General features: G+C 42.2%; 1 protein-coding gene across 1 annotated transcript in view; it reads right to left on the bottom strand.

Moving 5' to 3' along the window:
• Nucleotides 1-22,549, bottom strand: part of LOC126252963 (uncharacterized) — a 529,370-nt gene that overhangs the window by 337,945 nt on the left and 168,876 nt on the right. Inside the window, exon 2 of the mRNA XM_049953977.1 lies at nt 21,258-21,369. Coding sequence (XP_049809934.1) covers nt 21,258-21,330 — 73 coding nt within the window. The 5' untranslated portion in view covers nt 21,331-21,369. The remainder of the gene's footprint in view (nt 1-21,257; nt 21,370-22,549) is intronic.

Genomic DNA, 22,549 nt, shown 5'->3' with positions numbered 1-22,549 from the left:
GATGTGTGTGATGTCCTCAGGTTAGTTAGGTTTAATTAGTTCTAAGTTCTAGGGGACTGATGACCTCAGAAGTTGTCCCATAGTGCTCAGAGCCACTTGAACCAATTTTTTTCTTAAGTTATGCACGTCCGAACCCGTGTTTTCTGGACATTATTTTCTAATTATGATCTACACCACTACTTCTCAAAACGCGGAAAACAAAGAGACTGCAGTAGAAGAGGTTTGTTTCGCAGTACACTGTCACCTCTAGAAGTTAGTTGGGGGAGTTTTGGTTTTAACTATTTGTCCTCTAGGATAAGACTTAGAATCACCCTATAGAGGTAGCGAACTTAATAATGAAGCTGGAGGATGTAATATAAGTACCAAAGTCCAAAAAACGTAATAACTCAACAAATAACGTTAAGCATTGCTTAGGATATAAAAATATTCACTAAGTTGGTAGTTTAAATATTTTAATTTCATATCCTACGATTCCATATGTAAAATACACTCCTGGAAATTGAAATAAGAACACCGTGAATTCATTGTCCCAGGAAGGGGAAACTTTATTGACACATTCCTGGGGTCAGATACATCACATGATCACACTGACAGAACCACAGGCACATAGACACAGGCAACAGAGCATGCACAATGTCGGCACTAGTACAGTGTATATCCACCTTTCGCAGCAATGCAGGCTGCTATTCTCCCATGGAGACGATCGTAGAGAGGCTGGATGTAGTCCTGTGGAAGGGCTTGCCATGCCATTTCCACCTGGCGCCTCAGTTGGACCAGCGTTCGTGCTGGACGTGCAGACCGCGTGAGACGACGCTTCATCCAGTCCCAAACATGCTCAATGGGGGACAGATCCGGAGATCTTGCTGGCCAGGGTAGTTGACTTACACCTTCTAGAGCACGTTGGGTGGCACGGGATACATGCGGACGTGCATTGTCCTGTTGGAACAGCAAGTTCCCTTTCCGGTCTAGGAATGGTAGAACGATGGGTTCGATGACGGTTTGGATGTACCGTGCACTATTCAGTGTCCCCTCGACGATCACCAGTGGTGTACGGCCAGTGTAGGAGATCGCTCCCCACACCATGATGCCGGGTGTTGGCCCTGTGTGCCTCGGTCGTATGCAGTCCTGATTGTGGCGCTCACCTGTACGGCGCCAAACACGCATACGACCATCATTGGCACCAAGGCAGAAGCGACTCTCATCGCTGAAGACGACACGTCTCCATTCGTCCCTCCATTCACGCCTGTCGCGACACCACTGGAGGCGGGCTGCACGATGTTGGGGCGTGAGCGGAAGACGGCCTAACGGTGTGTGGGACCGTAGCCCAGCTTCATGGAGACGGTTGCGAATGGTCCTCGCCGATACCCCAGGAGCAACAGTGTCCCTAATTTGCTGGGAAGTGGCGGCGCGGTCCCCTACGGCACTGCGTAGGATCCTACGGTCTTGGCGTGCATCCGTGCGTCGCTGCGGTCCGGTCCCAGGTCGACGGGCACGTGCATCTTCCGCCGACCACTGGCGACAACATCGATGTACTGTGGAGACCTCACGCCCCACGTGTTGAGCAATTCGGCGGTACGTCCACCCGGCCTCCCGCATGCCCACTATACGCCCTCGCTCAAAGTCCGTCAACTGCACATACGGTTCACGTCCACGCTGTCGCGGCATGCTACCAGTGTTAAAGACTGCGATGGAGCTCCGTATGCCACGGCAAACTGGCTGACACTGACGGCGGCGGTGCACAAATGCTGCGCAGCTAGCGCCATTCGACGGCCAACACCGCGGTTCCTGGTGTGTCCGCTGTGCCGTGCGTGTGATCATTGCTTGTACAGCCCTCTCGCAGTGTCCGGAGCAAGTATGGTGGGTCTGACACACCGGTGTCAATGTGTTCTTTTTTCCATTTCCAGGAGTGTATATTATTCATTATTATTTATCGTACTGAGTGATAAAAGGAAAAATGTTATTGTATCAGTAAGGAGATGTGATTCCAAGTTGGTATATGGATCACCCGTGCTAGTTTGTATGGCACATTTCCCTAAATTTGCTGTGTATTAATTATTCTGTTTCCTTTATAAACTTATTGATATTATTACTTGCATTTGACTTTCTCATTAATGCCTAAGTATGACGCGTTCAGCTTGTAAATATTATTGTTACAGAATGGAACACGTTGTCTGATAAAGTTATGGAGCAGCAGTGAAGAAACTTTTCGCCGATTCACGCTACGCTGCGTGTACTTGTGTAACTTTGTCGTTAAACCCTTCTTCATGGTACAGCCTGCGTTTACCGACATTGTTGACGAAATGAGATTCGTTAGCCAATGCAATCAGTGGAAGACGGCGAGCCCCCAGTTGCCTTTTTTCTTTCAGAGAGCGCTCCTAAATGAATGAGCTCCAGGAACTTGATGAAATTTAGTCGGCGCTCATTATCTGCGAATGGTGGCAATTTCCATTGTTTCGTGTAGCAGACAAGGAAATGAATTACTCTCGGCTCGCCTCTAATACAGCGAGTCCATCGCAACAGTAGGGTTGACGCAATTAACAGGAGCCATCTCCGAGTAGCGAGGCTGAAACCAGTTTTTATATGACACTGGGACGTCTGATTGCCCTTCGTACAGAGCCAGTACAGTACCGTGGCAGAACGTCTGGGGGCCACCATGTTTTTACCAGGGTGCGCACTGGATGTACAATTAGGGAGCGGTAGTAACGAAAGTGCAGTCATCTAGCAAGAGATGGAGTTGGTAAGAGGTACCTAAGTAATATTTTTAACATGTGGTGTGATATCAGATTAAAGCATATGGTGTTACATAAATTTGAGAATAAATGAGTCTCCCATCAAGGTACGTGTATATCTTCTACAGTGGCAGGATTAGTGACAGATTAGTCAATGATTCGAAATTTTCGAGTAAACGAGAATCGACCAAAGTTTAGGAGAGATAGGAGCTATTTTAGCTTTTCCTTTTGTGGTATTCTTCATCGGAGTTTATTCAGTTATTTTGTTATTGTGAAGCATCAGCCTTCTCATCGCATTGCTATGGCTATCCACAAATTCAATTACGTTCTCCGTCATTTGTTGTATGTATTCCTATCTCAGCCTTTCCAGAGAGCTTTTACCCCCTTAGCTCCTTTCAAAATCATGGAAGTTATTTCTTATTTGAACGGAGGACGTATTTTCCCGTTCCTTCTACTTGTCAGCGTTTTCAGTATGTTCTTTTCTCCACTGATTCTGCGGAGAACCTCCTCATTCCCTATCTTGTCAAACCAAATTATGTTCAGTATCCTTTTACAACACCACATATCACTAGGTTCGATTCTCTACTTGTCTTGTTTTCCTAGAGTCCACGATTCACTACCACATAAACGCACATTCTCAAAAATTACTTCCTCAAATGAAGGCCTATATTTGATGCTAGTACACTTGTTTTGTCCAAGAACGCCCTCCTTTCCTGCACTAGTCTACTTTTTATGTCCTCCTTACTTAAGCCATCATATATTTTGCTTCCAAGGATATGGACATTTTCTACTTTGTCACCACCATTTTTTATCTTAAGTTTATCGTTACTCTCATTTCTCCTATTTCTCATTATTCTTCGGTACTCTAAATCTATATTAGACTGCTGACTCCATTCCATTGGTCCTCTAATTCTTCCTCAGTTTCACTGATATACTTTGATATCGTCGTACATTTCTTATCCTTATATCCTGAATTTTAATCCTACTCTTGAACCTTCCTTTTATTTCCCTCATTGCTTCTTCGATGTATATGTTGCAGAATAAGGCCAAAAGATTGCATCCCTGACGTACAGCTCAGAAATTGTCTTTCATTCTTATTGTTCCCTGTTGTTATTTCAACATATTTATTATTACTCGTCTTTCCCTATAGTCTATAGCCACTTCTCTGAGAATTTCTATCTTGCACCGTTTGACAGTGTCCAACACTTGTTCTACGTCGACAAATTCTGCCTCGCGGGATTGGCCGAGCGGTCTTAGGCGCTGCGGTCATAGACTGTGTGGCTGGTCCAGGCGGAGGATCGAGTCCGCCCTCGGACATGGGTGTTTGTCCTTAGGATAATTTAGGTTAAGTAGTGTGTAAGCTTAGGGACTGATGACCTTAGCAGGTAAGTCCAATAAGATTTCACACACATTGGAATTCGACAAATTCTGTGAACGCGTCTTGATTTTTCTTAAAGTTTGCTTTTATTATCAAGAGCAGAACTGCCTCTCAGGTACTTCTACGTATCCTAAAGCCAAACTCATCATCATTTAACTTACTGGTAATTTTCTACCCATTGTTCTGCATATTATTCTTGTCAGCAGCTTGGATGCATGAGCAGTTAAGCTTTGAGGTATTTCTCGTACTTATTTGGACTTGCTATCCTGAGGATTGTATGGACGATATTTTTCCGGGAAGTCTGATGACACGTTTCCAGCACAGCAGATTCTATACATCAACTTGAATAATCTATTATTTACCACATCCTCCAATGATTTCAGAAACCACGAAGGAAGTTATTTATCATTTGTCTCTTGTTCGATCACAAGTCTTTCTACGTTCGATTAAGTTCCCACTGCAAAACTGAATCCTCTATTTCATCCATATAGATAATGATCTTCCTCTGTGACGTCATCAAACAAGTCGTTCCACTCGTATAAGCCTTCAGTGTACTCTGGCGCTCTCCCCTCTACGCCTTCTTTCGTCGTTCGCTTGAAGTATTTCATCTGTCAATGAAGGTTTCGTCACTGTTGTATATTTACCTTGTTTCAAAAGATCATCTCTATTCAACGGAAATGCCTACTATCAGATAGTCTACAGCCTCAGAAAACTTCAAATCCATCTCGTCATCCCTGGCTACTTCAGTATCCCACTTCTTTGCACAAGGATTCTTATGGACCATCGCTTTAAGCTTCAGGCTACTCTTCTTCATTACTAAATTCTGATCCGAGTCAAGATCTGCTCCTGGGTACGCCTTACAATCCAGAATGTAATTTCCTGCTGGAATCTTCCTGTGTCTCTGCGTCTCCTCCAAGTGTATCTCCTGCTTTTGTGATTTTTGAACAGGACATTCTCTAAATTAGTTGGAGCAAACAATTTTTTTCTCCTTTCTCATTCATACTACTAACAATACTAACAAGCCAACCGTCTTCGGGAACTCTTCCTTTGATTCCTTTCCTCATGATCATTAGCTTATTAAGTCCATTTACGTACTGAATTATCCGTTAAATATTTCCACATACTTCCTCTACCTTTTTTATCGTTTGCTTGCATGCTGACATGTATGCCTGAAGTATGGTGGTTGGTGTGGGTTGGTAGTCGGTTCTGAGGAGAACATCCGTATCATTCAGCTATTCGCAGTAACCTACTCCCTATTCTATCTTCTTACTGATTGCGACTCCACACCACTTACACCATTGTCTGCTGATTTTTATGTTACCCCACTGTCATCTGACTTGAAACACTTATCTTCCATTTCACTTCACTGGGTGAAGTCTGCTGACTCATTAAATCACGTAAAGAAAATTCCGCGAGCAGTATATGTAAACTGAATTTTTTAAATGCCGGACGCTTACAACAAATAAACAGTTTGTGGCAAAAAAAGTCATGCTCAGTTACAGAAAAAAGGTTTTCAAAATACGACTAGAGCAGGGATTTGGATATTCAAATCTTGCTTTTGAGTGAAAATGGAAACAAAGCCATAATAACATAGTATCTTACAAGTTTGGTCATTTGTACAATGCTATGCATAAATTGCCTATGGATCTTCTCAATATACATACTCAAATAACCAGTCATATTGCTATAGTGTATATAGTGAGAAGATATGGAGGTAAATGGATTACAACTAAGAATATATATTATCTTTCTACAGAGAAAAGAATAAGAACTGTATGTTTCAAGTTGCAATTGTAAACGTATCACGTTGGACACATATAACTTTTTTCTTCATGTTTTATTTATTTTCCTCCGCTCACTCAGAAATATTGAGAAGTATGTTGAAGGTGCATGTTATTCTACTTGGAGATAAATATAACTGTTGTTCTACATTTCAATAGATCGTCAAATTTCACGTAATACCCCGATGTGTGACTTGCCATCTACTCACATTCTAACTATTTCTCCTGTTTTGGGGCACATATTATACGCTTTCGACAATGGATTTCTAGAAAAGCCTTCAGGGTTTATTTATAACTTCGCGTCAACGGCGAGGTCATTAGAGACAGTATGTGAATCGTGTGTATGCATATGATGTGTACCTCAGTTATCCATAAAGGATTCCTTAGATGGAGTAGCAGCATTTTCACTGGCGATGCTCTTGGCTATACGGAGATGTCTTCACTGGAAGATTCTAAGAAAATGCAGAAACCTTGGACAAAACTGTAACTTGCCATAACGTTTGTCGACAAATGCAGTTTTAAGTCACCAATATCTTAACTGGCTTGAAGATTTCCTCCATTTCATATTTGTATGATAATGTCATGAAACATCCTGTGTTGAATAATCTAGTCTCGGTCTGCCTCTGTTAATTATCTCCTCTACTGCTCCCTGCAGAACCTAGGTTTTCCTTGCTGTAGCAGCAGATTTTCCACTGACATGTCCAAACTTCGGGTGTTCTGCCTACCCTTCTGTCTTTACCTATTCTGTTTAGTGCTTCATTATTTGGTAGGTTTTTTGTCCACTTAATTTTTAAATTACTTTGTTACCACCACATTTCAAACTATTCTAGTTTCTTCACCATCGAATATCCCAGAGTCATTATTTCACTTCCATTTCTCTTTTTTCGGGGGGGTCATCACTCTTCTGACTGGCTTGATGCGGCCCGCCACGAATTCCTCTCCTGAACGAACCTCTTCATCTCAGAGTAGCACTTCCAACCTACACCCTCAATTATTCGTTGGGGTATTCAAGTCTCTGTCTTCCTCTACAGTTTTTTGCCCTCTACAGCTCCCTCTAGTACCACGGAAGACATTCCCTCATGTCTTAACATATGTCCTATCATCCTGTCCCTTTTCCTTGTCAGTGTTTTCCTCATATTCTTTTCCTCTCTGACTCTGCGCTGAACCTCTTCATTCCTTATTTTATGAGTCCACCCAATTTTCAACATTCTTTGCAGCACTACATTTCAAATGCTTGGAATCTCATCTGTTCCGGTTTTCCCACAGTCCATGTTTCACTACCATACAACATTGTACTCCAGACGTACATTCTCAGAAATTCCTTCCTGAAATTACGGGCTAAGTTTGATACTAATAGATTTCTCTTGACCAGGAATGCCCTTTTCACCAGTGCTAGTCTGCTTTTTGTGTTCTCTTTGCTCCGTCCGTTATTGGTTAGGTTGCTGCCTAGGTAGCAGAATTCCTTAATCTCATCTACTTCGTGACCATCAATACTGATTATAATTTTCTCGCTGTTCTCATTTCTGCTACTTCTCATTATATTCGTCTTTATTCAATTTACTCTCAATTCATTAGATGCCCCCCCCCCCCCCCAATGAACCATGGACCTTGCCGTTGGTGGGGAGGCTTGCGTGCCTCAGCGATACAGATAGCCGTACCGTAGGTGCAACCACAACGGAGGGTATCTGTTGGAAGGCCAGACAAACGTGTGGTTCCTGAAGAGGGGCAGCAGCCTTTTCAGTAGTTGCAGGGGCAACAGTCTGGGTGATTGATTGATCGGGCCTTGTAACACTAACCAAAACGGCCTTGCTGTTTTGGTACAGCGAACGGCTAAAAGCAGGGGGAAACTACAGCTGTAATTTTTCCTGAGGGCATGCGGCTTTACTGTATGCATAAATGATGATGGCGTCCTCTTGGCAAAAATACTCCAGAGGTAAAATAGTCCCTCATTTGGATCTCCGGGCGGAGACTACTCAAGAGGACGTCACTATCAGGAGAAAGAATCCTGGCGTTCTATGAATCGGAGCGTGGAATGTCAGCTCCCTTAATCGGGCAGGTAGGTTAGAAAATTTAAAAAGTGAAATGGGTAGGTAAAACTTAGATATAGTGGGAATTAGTGAAGTTCGGTGGCAGGAGGAACAAGACTTTTGGTCAGGTGAATACAGGATTATAAATACAAAATCAAATAGGGGTAATGCAGGAGTAGTTTTAATAATGAATAAAAAAATAGGGGTGCGGGTAAGCTACTACAAACAGCATAGTGAACGCAGTGTTGTGGCCAAGGTAGACACGAAGCCCACGCCTTCTACAGTAGTACAAGTTTATATACCAACTAGCTCTGCAGATGATAAAGAAATTGATGAAATGTATGATGAGACAAAAGAAATTATTCAGGTAGTGAAGGGATACGAAAATTCAATAGTCATGGGTGACTGGAATTCGAGAGCAGGAAAAGGAAGAGAAGGAAACGTAGTAGGTGAATATGGATTGGGGCTAAGAAATGAAAGTGGAAGCTGCCTGGTAGAATTTTGCACAGAGTATAACTTAATCATAGCTAACACTTGGTTCAAGAATCATGAAAGAAGGTTGTATGCATGGAGGAACCCTGGAAATACTAGAAGGTTTCAAATAGATTGTATAATGGTAAGACAGAGATTTAGGAAACAGATTTTAAATTGTAAGACATTTCCAGGAGCAGATTTGGACTCTGACCACAATCTATTGGTTATGAACTGTAGATTAAAACTGAAGAAACTGCAAAAAGTTGGGAATTAAGGATATGAGAGTTTCAGGGAGCGCATAAGGAAAAAATTGACAGGAACGGGGGAAATAAATACAGTAGAGGAAGAATGGGTAGCTTTGAGGAATGAAATAGTGAAGGCAGCAGAGGATCAAGTAGGTAAAATGACGAGGGCTAGTAGAAATCCTTGGGTAACAGAAGAGATACTGAATTTAATTGATGAAAGGAGAAAATACGAAAATGCAGTGAGTGAAGCAGGTAAAAAGGAATACAAACGTCTCAAAAATGAGATCGTCAGGAAGTGGCTAAGCAGGGATGGCTAAATGTAAGGATGTAGAGGCTTATCTCATGAGGGGTAAGATAGATACTGCCTACAGGAAAATTAAAGAGACCTTTGGAGAAAAGAGAAACACTTGCATGAATATCAAGAGCTCAGATGGAAACCCAGTTCTAAGCAAAGAAGGGGAAGCAGAAAGGTGGAAGGAGTATATAGAGGGTCTATACAAGGGCGATGTTCTTGAGGACAATATTATGGAAATAGAAGAGGAGGTAAATGAAGATGAAATGGGAGATATGATACTGCGTGAAGAGTTTGACAGAGCACTGAAAGACCTAAGTCGAAACAAGGCCCCGGGAGTAGACAACATTCCACTAGAACTACTGACAGCCTTGGGAGAGCCAGTCCTGCCAAAACTCTACCATTTGGTGAGCAAGCTGTAAGAGACAGGCGAAATTCCCTCAGACTTCAAGAAGAATATAATAATTCAAATCCCAAAGAAAGCAGGTGTTGACACATGTGAAAATTACCGAACTATCAGTTTAATAAGTCACAGCTGCAAACTACTAACGCGAATTCTTTACAGACGAATGGAAAAACTGGTAGAAGCCGACCTCGGGGAAGATCAGTTTGGATTCCGTAGAAACACTGGAACACGTGAGGCAATACTAACCCTACGACTTATATCGGAAGAAAGATTAAGGAAAGACAAACCTACGTTTCTAGCATTTGTAGATTTAGAGAGAGCTTTTGACAATGTTGACTGGAACTCTCTCTATCAAATTCTGAAGGTGGCAGGGGTAAAACACAGGGATCGAAAGGCTATTTACAACTTGTACAGAAACCAGACGGCAGTTATAGGAGTCGAGGGGCATGAAAGGGAAGCAGTGGTTGGAAAGGGAGTGAGACAGGGTTGTAACCTCTCACACACAGCTCTCGACTTCTCTTAACCCCGAGCCACCACTAGCCGAAAATTCCGCACTGCAATCTGGTCAATCTGCAGAGCTCGATGAGAGCATCGCGGTCGTTTCTGAGCTGATGAAACGGCCGAATCTGTAGTTGTTCCCAGATCTCTCCCACAACAACGGCCTCCCGGACGCATGAATTACAGGAGTACGCCACTACTCCCCGATGTTATTCAGTCTGTATATTGAGCAAGCAGTAAAGGAAACAAAAGAAAAGTTCGGAGTAGGTATTAAAATCCATGGAGAAGAAATAAAAACTTTGAGGTTCGGCGATGACATTGTAATTCTGTCAGAGACAGCAAAGGACTTGGAAGAGCAGTTGAACGGAATGGACAGTGTCTTGAAAGGAGGGTATAAGGTGAACATAAACAAAAGCAAAACGAGGATAATGGACTGTAGTCGAATTAAGTCGCGTGATGCTGAGGGAATTAGATTAGGAAATGAGACACTTAAAGTAGTAAGGGAGTTTTGCTATTTGGGGAGCAAAATAACTGATGATGGTCGAAGTAGAGAGGATATAAAATGTAGACTAGCATCGACAAGGAAAGCGTTTCTGAAGAAGAGAAATTTGTTAACATCGAGTATTGATTAACCCTAGCATTACCAACGTATTTTTTGTTACATGTAATACCAACGGGGGGGGGGGGGGGGCCTCAAAGGCCCATAAAGAATACCACAATTTATTTTATCATAAATCAAGTTTATTTACTTCTGATACCTCTAATAACAATTCAAAATGCTTAGACATTGTTTTTGTATACTGGATAATAAAAGATGTTATTATAATAGGAATAAAATGAACAAATCACGAGATTCAGTTTATATATTTTTTGGAATAATGTTTCAAAATAGTGTTTTCTTATAAAAACGACTTTTTTAATTCGATACACTACATGAAGCAAACAAAATTTACTGTCTCATTCTGCAACGCATTTTTCACACAACACTGTCTTCCTACAGTGTTTCCCACAGACGTGTTTGTGGCACTGAGAGCATGTAACAGTTGACTTTCCCAGCTTGTTGTACTTGATCTTTTTAGATGCAGCTTCTTGGCAGCATAGGTGGCACCGTCCACGTGTTCCTGGTTCTGCTGTTGAGGATGATGGTTCTACAGAGCAGCTGAGCTTCCGTTGTGTGATGCTTTCCATTGCCATTATTACTGGCTTCTTAAGTCCATACAAATTTTGTGCCCGTTTATCTACTTGAGATCTTATTAGTTCGAGACCTAAGTTAGTGATAAAAACTCTTCTGCGGTTTAGCAAATTCTTTTTCCAATTCGGAAAGTTGAGGAGGAAGAGTGAATATGCATTTATTGCTGCTATGTCAATGAGTGTGTAGAAGAGGGACAAAGGCCATCTTCTTGTTCCTCTCTTTGTGCTGTAGTGTCTTGCCATCTGGTCTATGGTGTCCACGCCTCCCTTTGTAGAATTATAAAAAAGATTTATGTTAGTCTTTTTTGAGTCTTCATTCAACACCCCTTCTGAGTGATAAGTTGAAAGCATCAACAGCAGTCGTTTTGGCTTCTCGCGGACTAGCGTTGATGCAAGAGTAACTGGTGGCCTCTGTGTCTGAGGGTCAGTATAAGCAAAGATGGAAGAGTGTAAAGTGCGGCCAGTTGTAGTCTTCAGCTCTTCAGGTATGTGTCGTCTGTTAGACTGTAGGGTGCCAACAAGTGTGAGGTGAAAATCATTCCATAGAGTCTCAGCAAGCTCCACTGAAGTATAGTACCGATCTATGGTAACATTACGGCCTGATTTTTCAATAGGTTTTATTAGTCTCTTTACAATTTCCATCGGTCCATTTGAATGCTGTGTATTTCCTGACTTGCCTGTATAGATGTCCATGCTGATCACATATCTAGTCTCAGAATCAGACAGCATTCGAATTAGAATGCCGTATTTTCCAGGTTTTTCTCTTAGAAACACCTTGAATGGACAGCGACCACGGAACAAAGACAACATCTCATCCACTGTTGTATGTAGACCCGGAATGAAATACAATGGAAGTGAAGAATTGAAGCTTTCAAAAATTTCCCTCATTGGAGCAAACTTGTCAGTCTGGCGACGAATTTCTCTTGTGTTCTTATCATCAAACCTCAATATTTTAGTCAATTCGAAAAATCGGGTCCGACTCATTGATCCATAGTACACTTGTCGGCCCTGAAGCAAAGACCATAAATCTTGGACAGGTATCTTATTGTCATGATTTGAACCCATGATTAGCAAGAGTCCTATATAACAAAATAACTCATCTTCATCTGTGTGCTGAATACCTAGTCGAGAAGCCTCTTCATTTGAGTGTAGTTTTATTAGATTCATAATTTGAGGTGTAAAAAAGAGCTCTAAAGCCTCTTTCGGAGACGCAATTCTTCCTTGTTGTCCTAGCCCCATTCTTTCTCGCACTATATTTTGTACAGAACGCCGATATTGTCGAGATGGCTTCGTAATATACTCTCGTCCACTTTTTGCAATGAATTTATCACATTCCGGATCATTATCATCTGGTGGATCGGCTTCAACCTCATCTTCATTCTCAGACAATGAATCAGTTCTAATTTCTTCCACATCATCATCCACTTCACTTTCCTCTAAATCTGATTCGTTCAAAACTTCTTCTAGCACTCTTTCAATGGAACTATCACGTAAACGATGTCTACTCATGTTGCTGGTTCAACAGCAGCAGAAACACTGAAAATAACAATGGTCCGCTTCATAATAATATGTCTGAAGGCAACAATGCCAAAATTCGTTTCATGGTAAGAATTTGAAACGAGAGACTCAACCTCGTAAATCTTTCCTTGCTATTACCAACGGGTGGGCTTCTAAGGCCCACAGAGAATTAAATCAAGTAAATGAATTTTAATTACATTTTTATTCCGAAATTCTGTAATGACTCAATAGTACATTCAATAACGAACAATTACCTTTGCTTTCAAGTTCATATATCAAAGGGTGTGGATACAACATAGAAAAACTGAGTCAGTGGGCCTACGAGGCCCCCCCGTTGGTAATGCTAGGGTTAAGTGTCAGGAAGTCGTTTCTGAAAGTATTTATATGGAAGTGAAACATGGACGATAAATAGTTTAGACAAGAAGAGAATAGAAGCTTTCGAAATGTGGTGCTACAGAAGAATGCTGAAGATCAGATGGGTTGATCACATAACTAATGAGGAGGTATTGAATAGAATTGTGGAGGAGTGTGTGGTACAACTTGACTAGAAGAAGGGATCGGTTGGTAAGACATGTTCTGAGGCATCAATGGATCACGAATTTAGTACTGGAGGGCAGCGTGGAGGGTAAAAATCGCAGAGGGAGACCAAGAGATGAATACACTAAGCAGATTAAGAAGGATGTAGGTTGCAGTAGGTACTGGGAGATGAAGAGGCTTGCACAGGATACAGTAGCATGGAGAGCTGCAACAAACCAGTCTCAGGACTGAAGACCACAACAACAACAACACAGATGGTTCACTGCGCTCAGCAGATCATGTAATACTTCTTTACTTTCACTCAGGATGAAAATGTCATCAGAGAACCGTATCATTGATATCCTTTCACCTTGAATTTTAATGCCACCTTGAATTTCCATCATTGCTTCTTCGATGAACAGATTGAACAGTAGGGGTGAAAGACTAAATCCCTGCATTACACCTTTTTTAACCCGAGCACTTCGTTTTTGATCGTCCACTCTTATTATTCCCTTTCGGCTCTTGTACATAATGTATATTATCCGTCTCTCCCTTCAGCTTACCCCTATTGTTCTCAGAACTAGAGCATATTGTACCAATTTACATTGTGGAACGCTTTATCTAGCTCGTTCTACGTACTTGTCCATATTTTTCTTTAGCCTTGCTTCCATTACCAACCGCAACTACGGAATTGCCTCTCTGGTGCTTTTAACTTTTCTAAAGCAGAATTGACCGTGATCTAGCACATCCTCAAGTCTTCGGAATTGTGTGGATGATATTTTTCCGAAAGTCAGATGGTATGTCGTCAGACCCATATATTCTACACGCCAACTGTGAATACTCGTTATATTACCACTTCTCCAAGTGATTTTAAAAATTTTCCTGGATGTTATCCATTCCCTCTGCTTTATTAGACCGTAAGTCCTCCAAAGCTCCTTAAATTCTGATTCTTGTACTGGATCCGCTACCTTTTCTAAATCGACTCCTTTTTCTTCCGCTATCGCGTCAGACAAATCTTCCCCTTCATAGAGGCTTTCAATGTACTCTTTCCACCCGCTATCTCCTCTGCATTTAACAGTAGTATTCCCGTTGGACTTTTAATATTACCATCCTTGCTTTTAATTTCACACAAGGTTGTTTTGACTTTGCTGTATGCTGAGTTACTCCTTCCGCCAATCATTTCTTTTTCGATTTCTTCACATTCTTCATGCAGGCGTTTCGTCTTAGCCTCCCTGCACATCCTGTTCATTTCATTCCCAGACAGGTTGTATTTCTGAGTTTCCCAGAACATGTTCGCACTTCCTCCTTTCATCGGTGAACTAAAGTATTTCTTCTGCTACCCAGGGTTTCTTCGCAGTTACCTTTTTTGTACCTATGTCTTTCTTTCCTAAGTCTGTGACTACCCTTTTTGGATATGTTCATTCTTCTTCAAGTCTACTGCGTACTGAATTGTTCCTTATGACTGTACATCTTGTCTTAGACAACTTGAAGCGTATCTCGTCATGCCTTAATACTTCTGTGTCCCATTTCTTTGCGTATTGTTTCATCCTGACAAATATATTAAACTTCAGCCTACTCTTCATTACTACTACACAACTGGCCATTAAAATTGCTACACCAAGAAGAAAGGCAGATGATAAACGGGTATTCATTGGACAGATATATTATACTAGATCTGACAATACATTTTCACGCAATTTGGGTGCATAGATCCTGAGAAATGAGTACCTAGAGCAACTACCTCTAGCCGTAAGAACGGCCTTGATACGCATGGGCATTGAGTCAAACAGAGCTTGGATGGCGTGTGCAGGTACAGCTGACCATGCAGCTTCAGCATGATACCAGAGTTCATCAAGCGTAGTGACTGGCGTATTGTGACGAGCCAGTTGCTCGGCCACCATTGACCAGGCATTTTCAATTGGCAAGAGATCTGGAGAGTGTGCTGGCCAGGGCAGCAGTCGAACATATTCTGTATCCAGAAAGTCCCGTACAGGACCTGCAACATGCGGTCGTGCATTATCCGGCTGAAATGTAGGGTTTCGCAGTGATCGAATAAAGGGTAGAGACACGGGTCGTAACAAATCTGAAATGTAACGTCCACGGTTCAAAGTGCCGTCAATGCGAACAAGAAGCGACCGAGACATGTAACCAATGGCACCCCATACCATCACGCCGATACGCCAGTATGGTGATGACAAATACACGCTTCTAATGTGCGTTCACCGCAATGTCGCCAAACACGGATGCGACCATCATGATGCTGTAAACAGAACCTGGATTCATCGGAAAAAATGACGTTTTGCCATTCGTGCACCCAGGTTCGTCGTTGAGTACACCATCGCAGGCTCTCCTGTCTGTGATGCAGCGTCAAGGGTAACCGCAGCCATGATCCCCGAGCTGCTGCAAACGTCGTTGAACTGTTCGTGTAGATGGTTGTTGTCTTGCAAACGACCCCGTCTGTAGACTCAGGGATCGAGACGTGGCTTCACTATCCGTCGTGGCTGTATGATCCGTTACAGCCATGGGGATAAGATTCCTGTCATCTCGACTGCTAGTGATACGAGGCCGTTGGGATCCAGCAAGGCGTTCCGTATTACCCTCCTGAACCCACCGATTCCATATTCTGCCAAAAGTCATTGGATCTCGACCAACGCGAGCAGCAATGTCGCGATACGATAAACCGCAATCACGATAGGCTACAATCCGACCTTTATCAAAGCCGGAAACTTGGTGGTACGCATTTCTCCTCCTTACACGAGGCATCACAACAACGTTTCACCAGGCAACGCCGGTCAACTGCTGTTTGTGTAAGAGAAATCGGTTGGAAACTTTCCTCGTGTCATCACGCTGCAGGTGTCGCCACCGGCGCCAACCTTGTGTGAATGCTCCGAAAAGCTAATCATTTCGATATCGCAGCATCTTCAGCCTGTCGGTTAAATTTCGCGTCTGTAGCACGTCATCATCGTGGTGTAGCAATTTTAATGACGTGTAGTGTACATTGTGATCTGAGTCTATATCTGCTGCTGGGAATGCCTTACAATAGAGTATCTAATTTCGGGATCTCTGTCTGACCATAATGTAATCTAACTAAAATCATCCTGTATCACCGGTCCTTTCTCAAGTATAAGTCCTCCTTTTGTGATTCTTGAACAGAGTATACGATATTTTTAGCTGAAATATATTACAGAACTCAATTAATCTTTCTCCTCTCATTCTTTGTCCCAAGCCCACATTCTCCTGTAACCTATACTTCTTCTCGTTCCCCTGAATTCCTGTCTCCCATGACTATTAAATTTTCATCTCCCTTTACAGACTGTAATAACTTTTCAGTATCCTCGCATACTTTCTCTATCTCTTCGTCTTCAGCTTGCGTCATCGGCATGCATTCCTGAACTATCGTTGTCGGTTTGCTTTGGACTGTGATAAGAACAACCGTATCACGGGACTATTCACAGTAACACTCTTTGCCATATCTTCCTATTCATGAGGAATCCTAATTTCTGCTGCTGTTGATATTATCCTGCACTCATCTGACCATAAATCCTTGTGTTATTTCCTTTTCACTTATCGGACCTGTAATGTATCTATATTGAGCCTTTGCATTTCCCTTTCAGATTTTCTTCTGAGATTCCTCGCCCCAATTCGTAGAACGTTATCCTTTCGTTGGTTATTCACTCTTTTTCTCAAGGTCACCTCCCCCTAGGCGTTCCCCTCCCGGAGATCCGAATGGGGGACTATTCCGGAATCTTTTGCCAATGGAGTCAATATCATGACACTTTTTCAATTAGGGACCACATGTCCTGTGGATACACGTTACGTGTATTTAATGCAGTGGTTTCCATTATCTTCTGAATACTCATGCCGTTGATCATTGCTGATTCTTCCGCCTTTAGGGCAGATTCCCACCCCTAGGACAAGACAGTGCTCTGAATTTCTGTCCCCATATCCGCCCTCTTTGACAAGGCCGTTGGCAGAATGAGGGTGACTCGTTATGCCGGAAGTCTTCGGCTGCCAATGCTGATTATGATTCAAAATTTAAGCAGTTTCGGGTTTCAAACGCGGTCCGAGGAAGTTTCTGGTTAATAACCAAACACGCTACCCCTCCTTTTTACGGTTTTGTTCCTTATTGTTCGTTGTGTATGGTCGTAGCGGACATCACGTGACATTATTTGAAGTTCGTTGTTGATCTCTTCACTCAGTTTCTTTATTACAGAGACCAGCCCGATCTCTGACCGAACACGCTGAGGTACCGTGCCGGCTATCCCTAGACCACGGGTGCTGATTTGACTTCCATCGAAGAAACAAAGACAGACACCGACGGAAATCTTAGTTAAACATTAGTAGCGAGCGCCTGGAGTTGCTCATAGCACTTAATTATTTAGGAATAGCATGAGGATGCAGAAGGCAATGGAAACCACTGCATTAAAGACACGTAACGTGTATCCGCAATACATGTGGCCTGTAATTGAAGAAGTGTCATGATGATCTCTCCATTGGCAAAAGATTCCGGAATAGTCCCCCATTCGGATCTCCGGGAGGGAACTGCCAAGGGGGAGGTTACCATGAGAAAAAGATTGAATAATCAACGAAAGGATAACGTTCTATGAGTCGGGGCGTGGAATGGCAGAATCTTGAACGTGGTAGGGAAACTAGAAAATCTGAAAAGGGAAATGCAAAGGCTCGATCTAGATATAGTAGGGGTCAGTGAAGTGAAGTGGAAAGAAAACAAGGATTCCTGGTCAGATGAGTATCGGGTAATATCAACAGCAGCAGAAAATGGTTTAACAGGTGTAGGATTCGTTATGAATGGGAAGGTAGGGCAGAGGGTGTGTTACTGTCAACAGTTCAGTGACCGGGTTGTTCTAATCAGAATCGACAGCAGACCAACACCAACAACGTTAGTTCAGGTATACATGCCGACGTCGCAAGCTGAGGATGAACAGATAGAGAAAGTGTATGAGGATATTGAAAGAGTAATGCAGTATGTAAAGGGGGACGAAAATCTAATAGTCATGGGCGACTGGAATGCAGTTGTAGGGGAAGGAGTAGAAGAAAAGGTTACAGGAGAATATGGGCTTGGGACAAGGAATGAAAGAGGAGAAAGGCTAATTGAGTTCTGTAACAAGTTTCAGCTAGTAACAGCGAATACCCTGTTCAAGAATCACAAGAGGAGGAGGTATACTTGGAAAAGGCCGGGAGATACGGGAAGATTTCAATTAGATTACATCATGGTCAGACAAAGATTCCGAAATCAGATACTGGATTGTAAGGCGTACCCAAGAGCAGATATAGACTCAGATCACAATATAGTAGTGATGAAGAGTAGGCTGAAGTTCAAGACATTAGTCATAAAGAATCAATACGCAAAGAAGTGGGATACGGAAGTACTAAGGAATGACGAGATACGTCTGAAGTTCTCTAACGCTATAGATACAGCAATAAGGAATAGCGCAGTAGGCAGTACAGTTGAAGAGGAATGGACATCTCTAAAAAGGGCCATCACAGAAGTTGGGAAGGAAAACATAGGTACAAAGAAGGTGGCAGCGAAGAAACCATAGGTAACAGAAGAAATACTCAGTTGATTGATGAAAGGAGGAAGTACACACATGTTCCGGGAAAATCAGGAATACAGAAATACAAGTGGCTGAGGAATGAAATAAATAGGAAGTGCAGGGAGGCTACGACGAAATGGCTGCAGGAAAAATGTGAAGACATCGAAAAAGATATGATTGTCTGAACGACAGACTCAGCATACACGAAAGTCAAAACAGCCTTTGGTGAAATTAAAAGCAACGGTGATAACATTAAGAGTGCAACGGGAATTCCACTGATAAATGCAGAGGAGAGAGCAGATAGGTGGAAAGAATACATTGAAAGGCTCTATGAGGGTGAAGATTTGTCTGATGTGATAGCAGAAGAAACAGGAGTCGATTTAGAAGAGATAGGGGATCCAGTATTAGAATCGGAATTTAAAAGAGCTTTGGAGGACTTACGGTCAAATAAGGCAGAAGGGATAGATAACATTCCATCAGAATTTCTAAAATCATTGGGGGTAGTGGCAACAAAACGACTATTCACGTTGGTGTGTAGAATACATGAGTCTGGCGACATACCATCTGACTTTCGGAAAAGCATCATCCACACAATTCCGAAGACGGCAAGAGCTGACAAGTGCGAGAATTATAGCACAATCAGCTTAACAGCTCATGCATCGAAGCTGCTTACAAGAATAATATACAGGAGAATGGAAAAGAAATTTGAGAATGCGCTAGGTGACGATCAGTTTGGCTTTAGGAAAAGTAAAGGGACGAGAGAGGCAATTCTGACGTTACGGCTAATAATGGAAGCAAGGCTAAAGAAAAATAAAGACACTTTCATAGGATTTGTCGACCTGGAAAAAGCGTTCGGCAATATAAAATGGTGCAAGCTGTTCGAGATTCTGAAAAAAGTAGGGGTAAGGTATAGGGAGAGACGGGTCATATACAATATGTACAATAACCAAGAGGGAATAATAAGAGTGGACGATCAAGAACGAAGTGCTCGTATTAAGAAGGGTGTAAGACAAGGATGTAGCCTTTCGCCCCTACTCTTCAATCTGTACATCGAGGAAGCAATGATGGAAATAAAAGAAAGGTTCAGGAGTGGAATAAAAATACATGGTGATAGGATATCAATGATACGATTCGCTGATGAAATTGCTATCCCGAGTGAAAGTAAAGAAGAATTAAATGATCTGCTGAACGGAATGAACAGTCTAATGAGTACACAGCATGGTTTGAGAGTAAATCGGAGAAAGACGAAGGTAATGAGAAGTAGTAGAAATGAGAACAGCGAGAAACTTAACATCAGGATTGATGGTCACGAAGTCAATGAAGTTAAGGAATTCTGCTACCTAGGCAGTAAAATAACCAATGACGGACGGAGCAAGGAGGACATCAAAAGCAGACTCGCTATGGCAAAAAAGGCATTTCTGGCCAAGAGAAGTCTACTAATATCAAATACCGGCCTTAATTTGAGGAAGAAATTTCTGAGGATGTACGTCTGGATCACAGCATTGTATGGTATTGAAACATGGACTATGGGAAAACCGGAAGAGAAGAGAATCGAAGCACTTGAGATGTGGTGCTATAGACGAATGTGGACTGGTAAGGTAAGGAATGAGGATGTTCTACGCAGAATCGGAGAGGAAAGGAATATGTCGAAAACACTGATAAGGAGAAGGTACAGGATGGTAGGACATCTGCTAAGACATGAGGGAATGACTTCCATGGTACTAGAGGGAGCTGTAGAGGGCAAAAACTGTAGAGGAAGACAGAGATTGGAATACGACAAGCAAATAATTAAGGACGTAGGTTGCAGGTGCAACTCTGAGATGAAGAGGTTAGCACAGGAAAGGAATTCGTGGCGGGCCGCATCAAACCAGTCAGTAGACATGAAAAAAAAAAAAAAAAACAGTGTCCCATCCTCTCACCCCCACTTCATTACTGAATCAAACTCCATCTGCAATTGACATTTCAGACCTTCATCTGCATTTGTATTTTTGGGTAAATTTTATTTTGACTTGACAGTCACGTCGGTTTTTACCTGATTTTAATCTATATACTCATTATCATTTGTCCATTCGATTTTTATTTCACACATATTCCTGTCAATTTTCTCTTTTTTGTACACAATTTACGAAGTACATGATATCGACTCCGTATATTAGCACCTTTGGACTCCAAAGCTCGTACTGTATGAATGTGTGCATCTTTTCTGCTTTAGTGATCCAGTTACCACGCCTACTACATAAAATTTAAACTTCAGTGTTAACGTAATTATTTCATCAGTTCCAGAACGTCTGTGGTGAATGGAACAGCTTTTAAAATCACGACACCTCATGCAACTGCCCTTAGACAGTATGTCATAGCTTTATATTACTGAGTGGGTTTATAACATCCCACGCAATTATCTTTAAAATTTTCACTTGCAGTCTTTATCTGTTTCATAATTACGTGTATTATATTTGACGAATGACTGATTTCGGAATGCCTCAAAATGATAATGTGCCGAAACTGCAATCGCAATAAATAATGTTTTAACAGCCAAATGCTGAATGGTCTCATTTCATAATTTCTAATGAGCTATTAGCTACCACTTATAGGTCGTTATGGAGAGGCTACCCCATGTCCTAAGATACGAGTATTTTGATGGGCGCGTTACCTGTGGTGGTGAAGTTGCAGAGGACAATGTTGATGGCCATGGCGAGCAGGGGCGCTGCAGCTGCAGGTCTCATGGCGGCAAGCGCATCGCGAGGCTGCTGCGGTTGACCGCCCTGAAACACAGACACGTGCACACAGTCACATACCGCCACTGTCACCTGTATCTCGCTCCTGACAGCAGCAACGCTCATATCAACTAACGCCGACTCTTGTCTCAACATGTGCCCATAAAAGCTGCTTCGTAGATAACTCAGTACAAGATCTATTAGTTGTCGATCGACTGAGGTTTGCAACACATAAAATCATCGTGAGACGTGGCCAAAGAAGTATTCTGCTCGAGATATCGAGGACCTCATTTTTGACATCGCCATCCGTCAAAGAGCAGCAACGTACCACTTGAAAAAGAGTAGAGGCGACAAAGTATTTGAAATTATAAGAGAGGACACCACAGAAATGCGCCAACTAAATCGCTGGTGAAATGATAACTGTCAGAGAGAATGGGCGTCAGTAAACAGCTATTTCTAAAACATCAAGGAAACATATAGATACTACACGGACCATGGTAGACCATGGTCCACACCCACAACACCTCCATCGATTTGATCTCAGCCGAATACCCATGTGCACCTGCGGAGAACTAGGAAGTCCTAAATATGTCACTTTACACTGTGACAGACTCCGAACTGAGGATGACAACATAGTGCTAATTCTACGGCAAGCTTACTATTGGAGCATACCGAATAAAAAACCGATAATTTATCACGTACGTTACGCGAATTATACAAAACATACACAAATAAGACAAGCACAGAAATACGGGAACATCATATTTGGAATGACAGAGACACAGACACAAATTTAGAAATAGACTCAGATGCTGAAACAGATGTAAACAGTGAGATTAACCTACACACCTAGATGTAAGATAAGACCAAATTAAGGAACACAGAACAGGATTAACTGTCATTTTAATACATGTATAAATGTCTTGAGTAATATGTGTAATTTAAGTGATATACTTTTTATTAAGCTTAGGAAAATGATTCAATCGGTTATTTAACTTACATGAGGTTTTACTTTACAGACATTAGAAACACCATGCGCATAACATGTAGAGATAAGGAAATCGGAGGTGCACAAATAATGTACCGATTATGCCTTTGTGTAAAGCACAAATGACCTGTGACAAGCCGGCCGAAGTGGCCGTGCGGTTAAAGGCGCTGCAGTCTGGAACCGCAAGACCGCTACGGTTGCAGGTTCGAATCCTGCCTCGGGCATGGATGTTTGTTATAA

Source organism: Schistocerca nitens, chromosome 4, assembly GCF_023898315.1.
Source record: "Schistocerca nitens isolate TAMUIC-IGC-003100 chromosome 4, iqSchNite1.1, whole genome shotgun sequence".
Lineage (NCBI taxonomy): Eukaryota > Metazoa > Arthropoda > Insecta > Orthoptera > Acrididae > Schistocerca > Schistocerca nitens.
This window is presented reverse-complemented; position numbering and strand designations above follow the sequence as displayed.